Source organism: Gallinula chloropus, assembly GCF_964237585.1.
Source record: "Gallinula chloropus genome assembly, chromosome: 14".
NCBI lineage: Eukaryota > Metazoa > Chordata > Aves > Gruiformes > Rallidae > Gallinula > Gallinula chloropus.
In genome coordinates this window covers 19,946,797-19,964,787 of record NC_140099.1, presented here as the reverse complement: position 1 = coordinate 19,964,787, position 17,991 = coordinate 19,946,797, and the positions used below count along the sequence as shown (strand labels likewise).

At 49.3% G+C, this 17,991-nt stretch overlaps 1 protein-coding gene across 2 annotated transcripts in view; it reads right to left on the bottom strand.

Moving 5' to 3' along the window:
- The window catches only part of MDGA2 (MAM domain containing glycosylphosphatidylinositol anchor 2), a gene marked incomplete at both ends in the record, with an annotated part of 321,167 nt that overhangs the window by 182,061 nt on the left and 121,115 nt on the right, over nucleotides 1-17,991 (bottom strand). For both annotated transcript variants that reach the window (XM_084270655.1, XM_084270656.1), the window contains one exon: nucleotides 15,537-15,711. In XM_084270655.1, the coding sequence (XP_084126781.1) occupies nucleotides 15,537-15,711 (175 nt within the window). The remainder of the gene's footprint in view (nucleotides 1-15,536; nucleotides 15,712-17,991) is intronic.

Below are 17,991 nucleotides of genomic sequence, written 5' to 3'. Positions count from 1 at the left end.
CACACGCAGATACAGACCCCACCCCCTGCACCCTTCTCAAGCTGTGGCTTTAGAACCATAGAATCACAGCCTGGTCTGGGTTGGAAGGGACCCCAAGGGTCACAGAGCTCCAACCCCCTGCCACAGGCAGGGACACCAACCTCCAGGCCTGGAGCTACACAAGGTTGCCCAAGGCCCCATCCAACCTGGCCTTGAACACCCCCAGGGATGGGGCACCCACCCCCTCTCTGGGCAGCCTGTTCCAGCCCCTCACCACTCTCTCTGCAAAGAACTTCGCCCCCAATATCTCATCTCACCCTTCCCTCCTTCAGCTTCACTCCATCCCCCTTGTCCTGCCTGTCTCTCCCTGTTGAAAAAGTTGTTTCCCCTCCTGTTTCTCTGGTCCCTTCAGAGCTGAGGGGAATCTCTGCTCCATCATCATCCTCCATGGGCTGTGTGGGGACAACCTACTTCATCAGGGTCCTCTCCAGAGGCTCCAAGGGAATCTCTGCTCAGGCACCTGGAGCGCCTCTTCCCCTCCTCCTTTACTGACCTTGGTTTCTGCAAAGTTTCTCACATCTCACTCCTATTTCTGCCCACATAAACAACCCTAAAACCTGCTGCCAGGATTTTTTTCTCCCTTCTTAAATCCATTAACCCAAAGGCACCATCACCTGATGTGCTCAGGGTTGGTCAGTGGCGGGTCCTTCCTTGAGCCAGCTGCTGTTGGCTCTGTCAGACCTGGGGGAAGCTTCTAGCAGCTTCTTGCAGAAGCCGTCCCTGCACCACCCCCACTACCAAACCTCTCTATGCAAACCCAAAACATCCATCCAACCTGTCTCTGAGGTAGAAGCTGCCTCCATACAGTCCTTCTTGGCTGGTGTCACCTCGTGCCACTGAACAAGCTGCCACAAAAAGCCATTAGAGCCACCGGCTGTTTCAAACCCGTTACACAGTGTTTCAGCTCTTCACTAATCACTGCCTGTTTAATTTATGAGCAGTGCCTCCAGCACACTGGAGCAAGATAAAACAAGACACATTAAATTTTGACACTACACATGCTCTTACATCCCATTAGAAGTTAGGGCTGGCTCCCAACTCCCAACACCAGGGCATCATGGGAGGGTAATGCTACAACATGCTCCAACTGGGGTTTTACTAAGCGTAGGCACTGCTGCTACTTGGACAAGAGGAAGCATGTGCATCTGCAGCCCAGAAGACCAACTGCACCCTGGGCTGCATCCCCAGGAGTGTGGCCAGCAGATCCAGAGAGGGGATTGTCCCCTCTGCTCTGCTCTGGGACGCCTCACCTGCAGTGCTGTGTCCAGGTCTGAAGCCCTCAGCACAAGGAGGACATGGACCTGTTGGGGCACATCCAGAGGAGGCCACAAAAATGACCCAAGGGCTGGAGCAGCTCTGCTGTGAAGCCAGGCTGGGAGAGTTGGGCTGGTTCAGCCTGGAGAAGAGAAGGCTGCGGGGGGAACTTACAGCCCCTTCCAGTCCCTGAAAAGTTCCTATAGGGAAGCTGAGGAAGAACTATTCCTGAGGGTATGGAGCCATAGGATGAGGGGGGATGGTTTAAACTACAAAAGGGGAGATTTAGGTTGGGTATTAGGAAAAAAGGTCTTCCCTCCGAGGGTGGTGAGAACCCGGCACAGGGTGCCCAGAGAGGTGGTGGAGGCCCCATCCCTGGAGACACCCAAGGTCAGGCTGGATGGGGCTCTGAGCGACCTGCTCTAGTGAAGACGTCCCTGCTTACTGCAGGGTGGGACTGGATGAGCTCTGAAGGTCCCCTCAACCTGACACATTCTGTGATTCTATGAAAGGAAACACGAACACACAGGATTTGTTCCTGAAAACCTGCAAGTGTTGGAAGCTGCTGTATGCTCCATCCTGGTGACCCACAGGCTAGTTGTACTTTCAAACTGAAAAATATCTGGGGAGTGGAAAAAAAAGCCCTAAATCCCCTCAAAATCCTGTCAGGAAACAGCAAAGCATATAATGCCTGGGGACATCTGCAACCAGGCTCTGAACAGGCTCTCCTTTACTGCAAGCAGAGAATATATAAAGAGCTTCCCCCCCCCTCCCCAAATGAAGTGTAATTTGATGGGGGTCTCGGTCAGCACAGGCTGTCCACATGAAAAGGGAGCGTGCAGCAGCTTGCACCTTCAGTTTGCTGTAAGGAACTGTGTAGCCTGAGGTTTCCAGATGTAATAACCCCACACACCTCCTGCTCTTCATCATCCTCCCTGCCCTTGCCCCAAGGATGCTGCCTGTAGGAGGTGAATTCAGCACCATGGGTCACATCACCTCCTTGTTTGTGGAGCTCTGTGGGGTAGTGAAGGCAAAGATACCCAGGGGAGAGTGAAAAGGAGGGAAGGAGTGAGAATAGATTTCCTGAAAACTGCAAATCAGCCAGTAACCAGGCTCCTTTCTTACTGGGAAATGCAGGTTACAGGAAATCCTGCCTTAATGCTGGCAGGCTATTTAAAACCTCATCAGAACCCCAAAATGTGCTATTAGTGACTCTGCAGTCCCAACACCTACTGCATAAAAATCCCAAGGCATTAGGGAAGCCAACATCATTTCAGATCAGGCCATCAGCAGACTGCAAACCTTAAAATAGCAACAGCATCTAATATGATATTTAAACAAGAGGAGCGGGAAGTTCATCTCCAATAAAAAGCCAGCACTTGGCCAGCAAGAGCTGAGGTGGTATGAAGCCACCAGGGACACTGGCAGTGGAAGGATGGCTAAAAACCTTGTCATGGTCCCCAATGTAAGGGGATGCAGGTGACACCTGAAACACCCCTTGGTGCAAGGCAGCATGGAAATCACAGGGCTGTGCTCCAAGGGCCCAGGGAAACGCTGCTCTTCAGGTTTCCTTCCTGCAGTGTCACTCCTCTGCCAAATCCTGCCAAACCCCCTCATCTTCTATGGGGCATCTGCTGGGGTTTCACATTCTCCTGGCTCTCATGATTGCTACAAAGCTGGGGGTGGTAAATGCCAGCCTCTGCCCACATGTGGCTGGCCAAAAAGGTACTGGAGAACAGGTAAAGCCATGGCAACCCCACTGCTATCCCATCACGTCTGGAAGAGCCATCTTTGTGACCCTCCACTGGACTCTCTCCAGGAGATCCCTGTCTTTTTTATACCAGGGAGAATATAGAGGATGACAAGTTACAGGAAACTTCCTTAAATACACACAAGCACTGAAATTGAAGAACAAAACAAGACAAAACCCAAAGACAAACAAAAGGCAGTTGTGCTTGTATGCCTGAGGCAAACCTCTCTTTGGATGCTAAAGGGGAGTCAACTGATTTTTCCTTGCCCTCTAAAATTCTGCAACCCCCCTGGCCCTTGCTCTGGCCCTTCCCTTACCCTCCCAAAAGATGTGCACATGCATAGTAGTAAATTTTGGGCAAATACTGCTGAGGAGCTGCTGATCTATTTGTGAGATACCATCGTCTGCCCTTCAGCATCCCAAATGCTGCGATCTTGTACCTCCTCGGGCGGTAATTAGACAGAGTAATTCTCTGTAATCCCACCGACCAGCCAAAGGATTCATCAGAAAGATAGAGAAGGATAATGGGATTGTACCAGGGGAATGGAAAACACAGAAACAAGTAGCAGCCAAAGCGGTGGCAGGGAGAGGAAATCTGCCCCTTGGTACATTTCTTTTAAGGAAAGACGCGATTTCCTTGAAGTGTTGACATGTTTTACTGCTCTGTTGCTTGAGCCATCACAAAAGTCATCAGACAGGGGCTTGAATCAGAATCACCTGGGTTGGAAAAGACCTGTAAGATCAGTGAGTCCAACCACAGCCTCAGCCTGCCCAACCCACCTCTAGACCATGCCCCCACGCACATCATCTACACGCCTTTTAAACCCCTCCAGGGATGGTGACTCCACCACCTCCCTGGGCAGCCTGTCCCAGTGCCTGACAGCCCTTTCAGTACAGAAATTCTGATATCTGACCTAAATCTCCCCTGCAGCAGCTTGAAACCATTCCCTCTTGTCCTATTGCTTGTTATCTGAGAGAAGAGACTGGCCCCAACATCTCTGCAACTGCCTTGCAGGTAGTTGTAGAGAGCAATGAGGTCTCTCCTCAGCCTCCTTTCCTCAAGGCTAAAAACCCCCAGCTCCCTCAGCCACTCCTCACAGGTCTTGTGCTCCTCACACCCCAACCACCTGGCACAGTACTGCACAGGGGGTTTAAACACCCTTCAGCAGCACAGGGTGTTTGTCCTCCTCCATCCCATTCAAGCTGTGGTCCCTCTAAAGCTGCAGCTGAGCAGTGGCCCGAGTGCCCCAGATATCGACAGCACTGGTGAGCATCCCAGGCTGTTTCAGTGACTCCAACACTACACACACACACACCCCTTTTTCTCTCTTTGAACAAAGAGATGGATCAGGAAATGGCAGCTGGCAAGTTTGGGCACTAGCACATCTGACTGCAGCTCCAACAGTGGTTTACAGCTCACCTGGGCTGCTGACCACACAAAAACCTGCCTTGGCCCCATCCCAGCAATGGAGCAAAGGTGTCTGCTATGCTATGGAGTGATGCTACACCAGCTGTGACACTGGGACACATCTTAACAGACTACCCATGCCCAGCAGTCCAGGAAGCCACCTGGCTTTGAGCCAATCAGCCCACACTGGTACCCAGCTTTCTGCAGCCTCCGTGATGCGCCAGTGATGAATGCTGCTCCTCTGGGTCGGTGCTGGGACTGTCCCTGTTCAATGTCCTTGTTGGAGACATGGGCAGTGGGATCAAGCACACCCTCAGCAAGTCTGTTGATGACAGAGCTGTGTGGTGGGTTGACACGCTGGAGGGAAGGGATGAGGGATGGCACCCAGAGGGATCTGGACATACTGGAGAAGTGGAACCCTGTAAACCTCATGGAGGTCAACAAGGCCAATGTACTGCACATGGGTTGGGGTGATCCCCAGCACAAAGACAGGCTGGGGGCATAGATGGAGAGCAGCCCTGAGGAGAAGGACTTGGGGTGTCGTAGGGTCAGAAGCTCAACCTGATCCAGCCACATGGGCTGAAAGCCCAGAAAGAGACCCATGTCCTGGGCTGCATCCCCAGCAGCAGGACCAGCTGAGCCCTTCCCACCCAAGCCAGTCTGGGGCTCTGATACTCCCACAGAAAAGCCTCATGCACCTAAGTGTGGCATCTCTCAAGCAGCTGCTTGAACTCCTCTTCCCACAGGGAAGATTACTTCGAGTTTCCAAACCCATTCGTGGCTCCAAACCCCACATACATCGTGTGCATTGAACCTAAATCCTTCCCTACAAGTTAGGGAACTGGGGCTGATGAAGACACAGTCAGACACCCAGCTGCTGTGAGCCTTGCCCAGACCCAAGCCATCCATCCCAGCCAGCCAAACCTCTCCCACCACCCATCTCCATGCTGGAGAGAGCTGCTCCTCTTCCAGTAAACACCGAGTGCAGCCCTTTCCTGAGGCTCTAATGCTGTAATGCTCAAATCTGACCTCAGAGAGGGAATAATCAAACCCACAAATTCAATTTGTATTTCTCTCATGCTGAAAGATCACAATTATCAATATTGGAAAGCTTTTAAACGCTTTCCATCTGCATAGTATCTCATTTCAAAGTGTCGCCTTTTATTCTACCACACCACATAGGCAATGAAAGATTAATACAGCCTCTTTCCCTCCATGCCAGGGCTTCTGCTCTTGCTTTATATTCATTTTCTCCTTTAAAAAAAGTTAAAAAAAAATGCATTCATTATTTCTTGCCTTTCATCCAACCACGTGTACAAGGATTTAAGCACGGCACCGGGCTTCTAAGCAATGAAAGGCCAAAAAGGAAGATCAAATAACCTATCAATGAATATTGGTAGATACCAGAGTTGGAAATTAAAAATGTCATTGCAATAAGGCTGCCTGATTCAGTGCAGCCAGTACAAGGCAAACACAAATCAAAGAGGCAGCACGGGAAATAATGAAGCAGCTGAACTATATTTTCAATCCCTGAACTATATCTTAATTGCTGTGGCCAGGAGACAGACATAAACATCTGCAGAGAAGTGTGCAGAAAGTCTGCACCATGAATGTGTGGGACTAAGGGGCCACCCAAGCCCAAGCAGGGAATATCTCCAGTGAAAAGCCCAGTGGGAGCTGAACATGTGCTATGGATATCTACAGACAGCTCCTCGTGCCAGCCCTGCTCCTGTCAGAGCAAGGGCAGAGCTCAGCACACAATCAGCACCCTGAGTGTGGTCAGATGGTACCAAAGCAGGACCATCACATCAGATTCTCCCTGTGCAAGCCTCAGAGTAAAACAGAACTAAGCTGTTACTCAGGTGTTATATTACAGAACATCAGGAGTTGGAAGGATTCTCCAAAGATCATCTAGTCCAACCCCCTGCCAGAGCAGGATCACCCAGACTCAATCCCACAGGAACACATCCAGGCATGTTTGAATGTCTCCAGAGAAGGAGACTCCACAGCCTCTCTGGGCAGCCTGGCCCAGGGCTCCCTCAGTGACAAAGTTCCTCCTGACATTCCCATGGAGCTTCCTCTGCTCCAGCTGCACCCGCTGCCCCTTGTCCTGTCGCTGCCATCCCTGAGCACAGCCTGGCTCTGGCCTCCTGACTCTCACCCTCCACATATTTATAAGCATTAATAAGGTCACCCCTCAGTCTCCTCTTCTCCAGGCTAAAGAGGCCCAGCTCCCTCAGCCTCTCCTCAGGAGGAAGGTGTCCCACTCCATCACATTGGTGGCCCTGTGCTGGGCTCTTCCAGGAGTTCTGTGTCCTTCTGGAGCTGAAGGGCCCAGAACTGGACACGATATTCCAGGTGGGGTCTCCCCAGGGCAGAGCAGAGGGGGAGAAGCGCCTCTCTTGTCCTACTAAGCACCCCCATTCTAACACACCCCAGGATGCCATCAGCCTTCTTAGCAAAGAGGGCAGAGTGTTGGCCATGGCCATCCTGCTGTCGCCCAGGTCCTTCACCCACGCTGCTCTCCAACAGCCCAGTTGCCAGCCTATACTGGTCCCTGGGGTTGTTCTTCCCTAGATGCAAGACCCTACACTTGCTCATAACATGTTAACAGTCCCACAACTATATCCATGTTATCCAGAAGAAACAAATGTTAAAGGAATATCTGGGTGGTGAGGACAGAGGTTCAGCTCCCAGACACATGTCAGTCCCCTTCCTAAATCCACGCTGGCAGCACTGGCGACACGTGAAGCTGCAGCAGCACAGTCTGCCCATGCCTCTATTTTAATACCCAGAGGTTATTCAGGATAGAAAACTCAGTTACTGGGAGGGATTTCTTTAAAACTCTCATGCAATGGAAGCAGGGAAGCATGGGCTGCTTCATGGCTGAAACGTGGCGATTCTCCACAGAGGAGCTTCAAGATGCTGCACAAAGCCCCATCTTCAATATGCCCTTTTAGCACTGACATGTAAAACAGAGAGCCCACAGCTATAAATCCACCCAGCAAACCCCTGTGTTAATTGCTTCAGTAGAATGAGTGTTAAGAGCTCCTTTCCAAATATTTTCTCCCATCTAACATTCTCCACACTCCTCCCTTCCCAGCGCTGGGCAGACTTGGCCCCCACCAGCCGCCTGGTGAAGAGGGAACTGGATCAGGCAAGGAAGGCACACGATTATCTCATCTGGATAAAAATAGCTCTCAGAGAAAGCATGACCTCTTCCTCATCCCAGCAAGTTTAAATCCAGCTTCCTAGGACCATGGTGAACTGGGGGAGACTGGGCAGGATGTGGAGTGATGCGAGGAGCAGCTGGCAGTTTCAGCTCATCCCCTTCCCTGCTCCCAATACTGGATCTTCAGTATCAGATGTATCCTGCTCCACACAAACAAGCACATCACAGCAGTTGTGCCCTTTAGGAAGAGGCAAAGCAAAGCCATGGCTTCCTGACAGGCACAATCCCACCCTGGGGCACGGCCCCACCACAGACAAAGCCTGATGCATGCTACTTCTGCACTGGGCCAACAAAGCAATTAGTGGGACTGAAGTAATTATTGACATCACATTTGATTCTGCCTTCAAACACAAGGATTTGTGTGGTGGGCAGAAAACCAGGGGTAATGGATTTAAGAAGGGAGAAAAAAATCCTGGCAGCAGGTTTCAGGGTTGGTTTTGTGGGCAGAAATAGGAGTGAGGAGATGTGAGAAACTTTGCAGACACCAAGGTCAGTAAAGGAGGAGGGGAAGAGGCACTCCAGGTGCCTGAGCAGAGATTCCTTTGCAGCCCCTGGAGAGAACCCTGGTGAAGCAGGTTGTCCGTCTGCAGCCCATGGAGGATGATGATGGAGCAGAGATTCCCTTGCAGCCCCTGGAGAAGCCCATGGTGGAGTGGGTGTCCCCCCACAGCCCATGGAAGAAGACAGGGAGCAGAAACCCCACCTGTAGCCAGTGGAGAGGCCCCACGCTGCAGCGAGTGGAGACATATGGAAGATGCTGTGACCCGTGTTGGAACAAGCTCCTGGCAGGGCCTACAGCCTGTGGGGAGAGAGATGTTGGAGCAGGTTTGCTGGGGGACTTGTGACTCTGTGGGGGACCAGGCTGGAGGAGTCTGGGCTTGAGGAACTGCACCCCATGGAAATGACCCATGCTGGGGCAGTTAGGGAAGAGCTGACAACCAGGGGTGAATCTGGACTGCCAAGGGTGGGGATGGAGTGGTGGGACTGCCATTAATGCTAACGAGGGGGGCAGAGAGTGATGCAACCAAGTCCCTCAGCACAACACTCGGCATTTGCCTGCAAGATCCTTTCCCAGATTGAGAAGGGAAAGGAGCATCACAATCTCCAAACTGCAGAGCCTGTGTTCCCTCAGAGTAACACTTCTCCTGCAGCCTGGTGATTGCACATGCTTCGTGGAGCCACACAGAAGATGAGCACTTTGATATCTCTGGCACTTGACACGTGTTATCAGCAGAGACTCGTGTCATCCCAAGCCAGGAAAGCTGAGATGCTCCTTTTTTTTCCCTTAAAATAATCTGTCAACACTGATGTTTCAGTCAATCCTCCATCAGAAGTGTTGCAGCTGGGAGGTCCCATCACTCCTGACTCCAGGGCTGAGCTGCATCAAAAAGCCTGGCAGACAGGTACAGCCACAGGAGGTGTGCACTCCAAGCCTCTGGTCTGAGGCAGGAACTGATGAGGTCTTTAATGCATCACTGATATGTAAAGGTTGCTCTTCAGAATAAAATGATTCCTATCAATAAGGGCATCAACCTGACCTGGCAATGTGTGCTAAAAGCCCAGAAAGCCAACTGCATCCTGGGGGCTGGAGAAGAGAAGGTTGCTTCTGAGGAGAGCCCTGAGCCCCTTCCTGTCCCTTGAGGGGCTCCAGGAGAGCTGGAGGCAGGGGGAATGGCCTTCAGCTGCAGGAGGGAAGCTGGAATGGGGCTGGGAGGCAGAAATCCTTCTCAGAGAGGGCGGAGGCCCTGGCCCACAGAAGCTGGGGCTGCCCTGGGATCCCTGGCAGGGTTCAAGGCCGGGATGGATGGGGCTTTGGGTTACCCTGGGCTGGTGGGTGTGTCCCTGCCTGTGGCAGAGAAGCACTAGGGGGGCTCTGAGGACCTTTCCCACCCACATGAGTCTGGGGTTCTACATTATTGAGCCTGAAATGTAGCTACAGACTCTTTGGCACTGATGTGACCAGATTAGGATACAATCCTGAGGATTCACAGGTCCTGCAGCTTCCTGATAATGCTCACAGACAGCCTGGGGGAGATGCTGTAGTTGTCACCACCCCAAACCTCCTTGTGGAGATGTAGATGACAGACAGCAAAAGTAATCACTGCAGCCACGTGCCACGAGACCCATCAGGGAAGCAGAAACCAGACAAGCAACCCACAAGCCCCCCTGAAATGCAAGATTTGAACCTGCAAGTGAATGAGTTAGGGAATCCTCACAGATGGTAAACAGACCCAAGACAGCTACAAACCTTACAAACATTACACACCACCTAAAGGCTGGTGAACAGGTATTTAAGCAGAAGAGGTGGAGGCTTGCTGGAACCTTCCCCTTCCTGTAACTGCACTGGTGTTACAGAGAGGATGGGGACTGGTGTGGGATGCATTCCCACCAAAGGGTGACACCATATGTTTCATGCAAACAGAATACCCCATGGTGGATCTAACTGATCTTCTGGAAATAGAGCTGGAAGCAAGGCTGTAAGTGGGTATCTGAGCAAAAGAAACATCTGTTCCCCCTCAACCCCCAGATCAACCTCTCAATTCACAGAATCACAGAGCTGTAGGTGTTGGCAGAGACCTCCAGAGCCCATGGGGTCCAACCCCCTGCCAAAGCAGGGTCCCTAGGACAGGGCACACAGGGCGGTGTCCAGACGGGGCTGGAATCTCTCCAGAGAAGGAGACTCCACACCCACTGGGCAGCCTGTCCCAGGGCTCCCTCACCCTCACTGGGAAGTTCTTCCCCACATTGGGGGGAACTCCCTGTGCTCCAACTTGAGCCCATCGCCCCTTGTCCTGTCCCCACAGACACTGAGCAGAGGCTGCCCATGTCCCCCTGTGTCCCACCCTTCAGCTACTGATAACCATTGATCAGATCCCCTCTCAAGCTTCTTCTCTCCAGGCTGAATTCAATTCTGGAATTGCAGATTTTCTCAACTATCTGCTTAGTGTGTCTCATTCACCACACAAAAAAAAAATCTGAAACATCTCTGTGCACTGAACCCATCTGAAAAACATTTCTCACCCTGACTTCCAGATTAATTCCAGAAAGATCTGAAGATAAGCCTGACCTTTTGCTCCACCTTCTTTCACTCAGGCTGGACAGTCTCCCCTGCTGTCCCCAAGCATCCATAAAACAAGAGGAATACAAAATTACCTCTTCAATGAAGCAGTTAATAATTTTTGTTACCAATCTGGTAAATTGTCCTTTGGGAACGAGCAGAAGAGCTTTCTTGTAGGAGCTCTGCTTCTTTAAATAAAAATACTTAATTTATGCCTTAAGTTTCCTTCCTTATAAAAGGAGAAAGTGTCCTCCAGAAGTCAAGCAAAAATGTTCCTAGGAGTCAAGTACAAAAGCTTTCTCTTCAAAGAGGAAAGATAAGATGTACTTTAAAGAGATACTTCCAGAGAAAGAAGAAAAAGAGTTCAAGTCTGGGATGAATTCTGCTTGGATATATGAGGCAGTTTCTTCTTCTGGTGGCTCAGCAAGAATGGAAACCTTCCTCCTGAGGATATGCTGCCATGGGGAGCGACTGTGTCTGTCTGAATCTGATTTGAGAGATGAGGATCTTCAGCCAGAGCTGGGAGACTGAAAAAGTAAGGACAGAAAGTTGTCTTCTGAAGTAGAAATCCTTACCAGCACACTTACCACAGTCCTATCCCTCCAGAAAGCATAAAGGAGATCTTTCAGAAAGAAACTAGCACAGAAAAGCAAGAAGATGAGGTGAAAAGTGTTGGGAGAAGGCTCTGTGCCTGCCCAGGAAGAGGCTCGGACTCCTTACTCTTCCCAAGAGTAGCTGGGGATGAAATGAGAACTTTTCTCTTCACCCTTTACATCCAAGGATTGGGACACCAGACCCAAAGGGACCAGCTTTGGATGGTCTGCCTATGTTAAAGGAACAGAAGAGATTGTAGCCCAGTTTGGCATAATCCATGGCAGCTTCTGGTAGAGCAGTTTGGGCACCACCACCACCCCTGGAGCAGTGCCAGCAGGAGTCCCTGCCTCCTCGGTGCATCACGACAAGCAGCATCACAACTCAATGTGGCTTCGTGGGAATGCTGCACCTGAAGGAGTGCTGGGCTGGTTCAGCCTGGAGAAGAGAAGGCTGTGGGGGGACCTCATTGCAGCCTCCCAGTCCCTGAAGGGAGCAGAGGAACAGGAGGGGAATCAGCTTGTTGAAGGGCAGAGATTGGCAGGACAAGGGGGCTGGAGTAAAGCTGGAGGAGGGAAGGGTGAGATGAGATATTAGGGGGAAGTTCTTTGCAGAGAGAGTGGTGAGGGGCTGGAAGGGGCTGCCCAGAGAGGGGGTGGGTGCCCCATCCCTGGGGGTGTTCAGGGCCAGGTTGGCTGGGGCCCTGGGCAGCCTTGTGTAGCTCCAGGCCTGGAGGTTGGTGTCCCTGCCTGTGGCAGGGGGGTTGGAGCTCTGTGATCCTTGGGGTCCCTTCCAACCCAGACCATTCTATGATTCCATGAAGGATTTTCCTTGAGCTCTTCAAGCTTTAGTCATCTAGCAGGCACATCTGATGGGAACCAAGTCAACCCAGCCCACCAGGACACACACCCTTGGATGTGAACAAGGTGAACTACTCATTCTTCACAAGGTGCTTTTTTCCCCTCAGTCCAGCTGAAGATTCTCACCCCTGGCTAGTTTCAGAATGATTCCATGTGTTGAGTTTAACTCCCCAGCAGCATTCCTCACTCATGAACGTGGCTATTAAATGTTTGGGATTTTGTTTAACTTCTTCAGGCAGAAAAAACTACTCTGCCCTCAAGTAGCATCTAATTGAGACCAAATCACTTTTAGAAGGTGCTAAATCAGAGTTACAGGGTACACTGAAATAATACCCCTGTACTGAACTCACACAGATGAGGGAAAAACATCTTCTAATACTATCACCATTTACTTCCAAATACCAAATGAACCTGTCCATCTGGATTATGCCATGCAATGTGCGTGTGGAAACCCAACATCTACTCTCACAGATGGTCCCAAAGAGAAATGAGGTTGGCCAAGGGACAGGGATGGAGATTTTCATGGGAGTTCACACTTTTATTTCCCAACCACATCACAGGCAAGACCCAAAACACATCTCCAAGGTCAGGATTCTGTAGATGCTCTACAGCCACCCAAGAGCCTAAGTTTAGATCTTCTGTACAGAAGATGCATCAGGTCTTGGAACACCTGGGCCCAAACAGTCAGAAGATTTGGTCAGAGTCAACAGAGATCATGAGAAATTGCTAATGACATTCTGAGACTCCACTAACAGATAAGCCACCTGACATGTGCAGATCTACTCAAAGCATCAGGCAACTTCTGGTGGAGTTCTCCTGCAAAACCAAAACTAGGAGCATTTTCAAGACTACAGAAAGTCCATAAAATAATGAAAAATAACATAAATGCCCCCTCTCCTCTCCCACAGCCCAACACCCTGGCTTATTCACAACTTATTTCTCTCTAATTAATTATTGCAGTAGCAGCATATGTGGCTCCAAGTGCTGGATGCCAGGGCTCACTGAAAAATGAGAACCAGGAAATTACTGGAGAGTGAGATTTCCCATCCAAATGTTGATATGAAAAGTTCCCAACCAGCCAGAAAGTCAATAATGGAGATCAATGAGGAAACAAAGATTTGCTGTGGAGTTTTTTTTCCCAACAGCTCGTTTTCAAGTTACACAGATAGAGCATCCTCTCAAATTTTAAATTAGAGGCTGAAGACTTCAATTAGGCCTTAGGAAGGGCTCTTGAGCCAAGACTAACGTGGAACACAACTTTAGTAACATGTTCTCCCTTTAGCTTTACAAGCCAAGATGTTTCCAAAGTGACTTTTTTTACCCAAGATGTTTTATCAAGTGATTTATTTTAAGAAATATAAGTGGTTTAATTCTTTCCTTAAGCACATTTGAAGATTTCATAAAAAAAGAAAGATTAAACCCATTTCTTTCTTTCTCTAATGATAAAGTTTTGCTCTCAAAAGGGACTGTCATCTGTTTTCCACAGGTTTGCTTTTGACAGATACCAAAATCATAGAATCCCAGCCTGGCCTGGGTTGGTAGGGACCCCAAGGATCACAGAGCTCCAAACCCCTGCCACAGGCAGGGACACCAACCTCCAGGCCTGGAAACCTGTAAGAAAACTTTCTCTATGTAATTTTACTAAATATGTACCCACTAAAAAAAGATAACACATTTTGGTAGATGTTGGCCAGGTTCTTGTGATCCTTATGGTTCCTTTTGGGGTCTTTGAGCAAGAAAAGCATCTCATGGACAATTATACAAGAAAATATTGTATCCAGCTGTATGTCCCCCCCCAGTATTCCTGCTCAGCCCTGCCCAACCCTGGCACACACAACGTAAGATCCACAAAAACTCCACAAACAAAGTCAAACCAGAGAATTTCAACTAAAAAGAGACAGAAGCTACTTGGAAATTTCAACAGGACCGTTTCAGTTGCCAAGACTTTGATTTCTTATGAGTTTTTCTGTGGGGTACCTGGGGCTTTTTTTCCCTCCTATCTTTTTCACAGCTAGATCCAATCTTGGCTGGCACCTTAAGCTTACTGCAGCAATACTGTCTGCCTGCAAATATTTGATCATTAACAGATGAAAACACCCAGTGAAATAGCAGCCTGCCTACGAAGGGAAATCACCTAGGATTTAATCACAGCTGGAACCTGAAGCCTGTCATGTTCCAGAAAGACATCATCTGTATCTGAGGTATATTAAGCAGCAGCACATGACACAAAGCCCAAAATTAAACCTGTAATAAATCCCAGACAGCAAATTCGAGAACACATCTCAACAGCTAAACAAAACAAGGAAGAAGACATCTTCCAGAAGGAAGGCTCAGAGAAATTCAAGACAAATCAAAGTTTCAAAACAACCTTTCCCATGCCTCCTTCAGGCCATGTAGCACCCCATGAGACTCCTTTTCCTGCCTTTCCTACCAACAGTGGTTTCACAGCCATGCCTAAAATTAGGAACGAAGGCGAATCTAATACAGGGATGCTGGGTAAGAGTGAAGCACTTCAACAGCATCATAGAGACTTCAGTGTTTGCTCTTGGGGTTTTTGTTTACACAGGGGTGACCTGCAAAGGGCTTTCAGCACCATGTGTGCATGGAGGGCTCTGGGGCTCACTGAGTACTGAGACCATGACCTGCACCCCTGAGCCCTCAGTGTTGCCTGCATAGGGCATCCTGCTCTGAACCTCAGGACAGCCCCGTTACAAACACACTGTCAGTAGGGGTCCCTGATCATTTACTTGCCTCCAAGTTAATGAGCAATTGCTTCCTAATTCAGTTATTGTTCATAAAGGGTTTATAAACTTGGCCTCGGTATGTTATAGCTCATTAAGCACATCATGAAGGTCCATGCACACACCAGGCAAGAACCTGCCCCCCCCCAAAAAAAGGCAGATGCTCCATTCCACCACTCCCATAACTGACCCACAAAATGTGTCACTACTTGGGTGTCTCAATTAGCAAACATCCCAAGATTCATCTGCAGAGGGAGAGCAGCCAGAAGTGCAAGAGATTAAGAACCATGCTATGTACTAGATCTCTACTCTGTGCAAGCTGCAAACACATCTTCCTCTGATATCCAAGCAAGCTGAGTTGTATCTGAGCTTCATCTTTCTTACCCAAGTATTGTGAATGCCTTTACAGATACTTCCATACATGAGCAGCCCAACCTGACATCACTGGGAGTAACCACACATCTTCTGACCATAAATACTCCCTAAAGCTGCAGAATCTGCCCTAAAATACTGTTTAAAAGCAGACTTCACAAAAAGACAGTCCCTTCTAACACCAGATATTAATAAAAACCACAGCAAGACCTTCCCAAGTGGTTTACTTACAGTACACATCCACTCTGATGGACTTTATGGCTGGTGAACCCAAGCCGTTCTCAGCCTTGCAGTAGTAGCGTCCTCCTTGGTGTCGCTGGATGTTGGAGATCCTCAGGGTTTCATTGAAGACACTCGAGTCCTGGAATCTGTCAGAGGCACTTCCTGCTGTTTTGGTCCACCTGATCTGAGCAAGCACCAGAAAAGATTGTTACTTGAAGTCTGTGGAGGCAAGCAGAGTGTAGATCTCATCACCGAGCCGAGAGCCGCGTGTGTGGTGGCAGCCAGGGTTTTGTTGTAGGATATGGGGAAGTTCTCCAGAGAACTGAACAGCTCACACAAACAGGAAGGGAATCAACTTTTTGAAAGGGTAGACAATGGCAGGACAAGGGGGATGGATTAAAGCTAAAGGAAGGAAAGTTTAAATTAGATATTAGGGGGAAGTTCTTTGCAGAGAGAGTGGTGAGGGGCTGGAAGGGGCTGCCCAGAGAGGGGGTGGGTGCCCCATCCCTGGGGGTGTTCAAGGCCAGGTTGGATGGGGCCCTGGGCAACCTTGTGTAGCTCCAGGCCTGGAGGTTGGTGTCCCTGCCTGTGGCAGGGGGTTGGAACTCTGTGATCCTTGGGGTCTCTTCCAGCCCAGCCCACTCTATGATTCTATGGTCACAATCAAACACTTCATCCAAGAGCCCCCATGTGGACATCTCACATTTATCCCCCTCTCTCAGCAATAGCTGATTGTTTTGGATGGAAACACCCCATAAGACACAAATGCCATGAGCAGAGACATGGAGAACAACTCAAGGCACCATCAGTGACACATGGCAGCAGCAGCATTCCCCACCTACAGCAGCAAGCAGAGCGCCCAAGAAACAGTGGCTGTACCTGTGCATGGACAGCCTTCATGGGAATCACACTCATGAAGGCACACTGCAAAGCACCTTCAAAGCAACCCATGGATTATCTTTTAGCAGCAATAAAATCCAGTTTTAAGGAGTCAAACAATCAGTGGGTTGAAACCACGAGCTGCTCACCTGTTTCCTCACACAGGTGGTTTGGGGTTTTTAATGTCATTCAATGACACATTCCTGCACTCTGACAGTTGTTTCCCAAACATCCAAACTTTCTGAAAGGATTTTTTTCATTCCAAACCCAGAAAAATGCCAGTAACAGCCCACTACAACCCAGAGATGGATACACACATTGCTAATGTCCATGGCTTGATGACCTTTGAAGATCCCTTCCCACCCAAACTACTCTGTGATTCATGATAAGAATGAGACTGATGCAAGACAAGATAATAGATATTTGACTACTAGTTTCCAGCCTGAAGATTGTCCAAGGGTAGTCAGCAAAGCCATGATTTAAAGAAGACCATTTAGACACTGATCTATTGGGATCTGCTGCAGGCCATCTGCAAGCAACCTTGAGCTGGGAGTGGCTTATTTGGACAAGGTGTCACAGCCTTGGGAGCTCATGGCTGAACCAGCAGCAAGTGCCTGTGCTCCAGCCTTAGCTGGACACCTTGTGCTTCCAGTGCTCTCCCACATAAAGGAAGGTCCCATGGATGAACCAGTCAACCCTTGATGGATACTAAAGTGGCCTGAAGGGAATCTGAAGGGAGATCATTACCCAGGGTGCAGACACACTTGAGTTGCACCATACCCAGTCTTGACCCAGCCTTGGGGTCTGGATCAGTAACGTGCACAAGTTGGGCAGGGGTCAGCCTTCCTCTCACTAGCAACTTCTTGGACAGGACAGATCTTCTACAAAAGGCATTGAACTGAAAGTTTCATGCCCAGCTGAAGCCCACAGAACTTCTCCTTCCCGAAACAGAGCCTGACACTGCAGCAAAAGACAGTTCAAAACAATTTTTCACCTCTTGCTGGCATGTTAAATTCATAAGCCCAGCCAGCTTTGCCCTCTTACCAGGTGACCTCCACAGCTCTCACACACTCAGCATCTCTGGGATCAAGCAAATCTCCCCATCTCCAACATTCAGCCTGCTTGTGAGAGAGATGCTATTAGCACTGCTATATTTACCAGTCTCAATCTGTCTGTACTTCTATTCTAAACTCTTGGCTCCGGGGCTTTTTAAATCATCCATATAAATGGGCTGCAGGATAATTTTGGAACGGGTGCTCAGCTTCTCCATGCTGCAGAATACCATCTCATCACATGGAGTTCAAATGCTTGAGAAGTATTTTAAAGCTGTATTTAAGATGTTCACTGAATCTCTTCCCTGGTTTATTTCCCTTTATGTAAGTGGAATTGTTGAGACAGTTCTGTTTGATTTTTAACTGGGGGAAATAATAAATTAACAGCATCTCTGCTATTTGCTTCTCTCTTCCTTCCTCTCCTCTAATGGAAAAAGTTACAAGCAGAACATGGTCTGCCCTGTTGAATGGACACACAACTTGAATAACGTAAGTAACATTACATGAGCCAGCAGTGACTCCTGCAGATCACA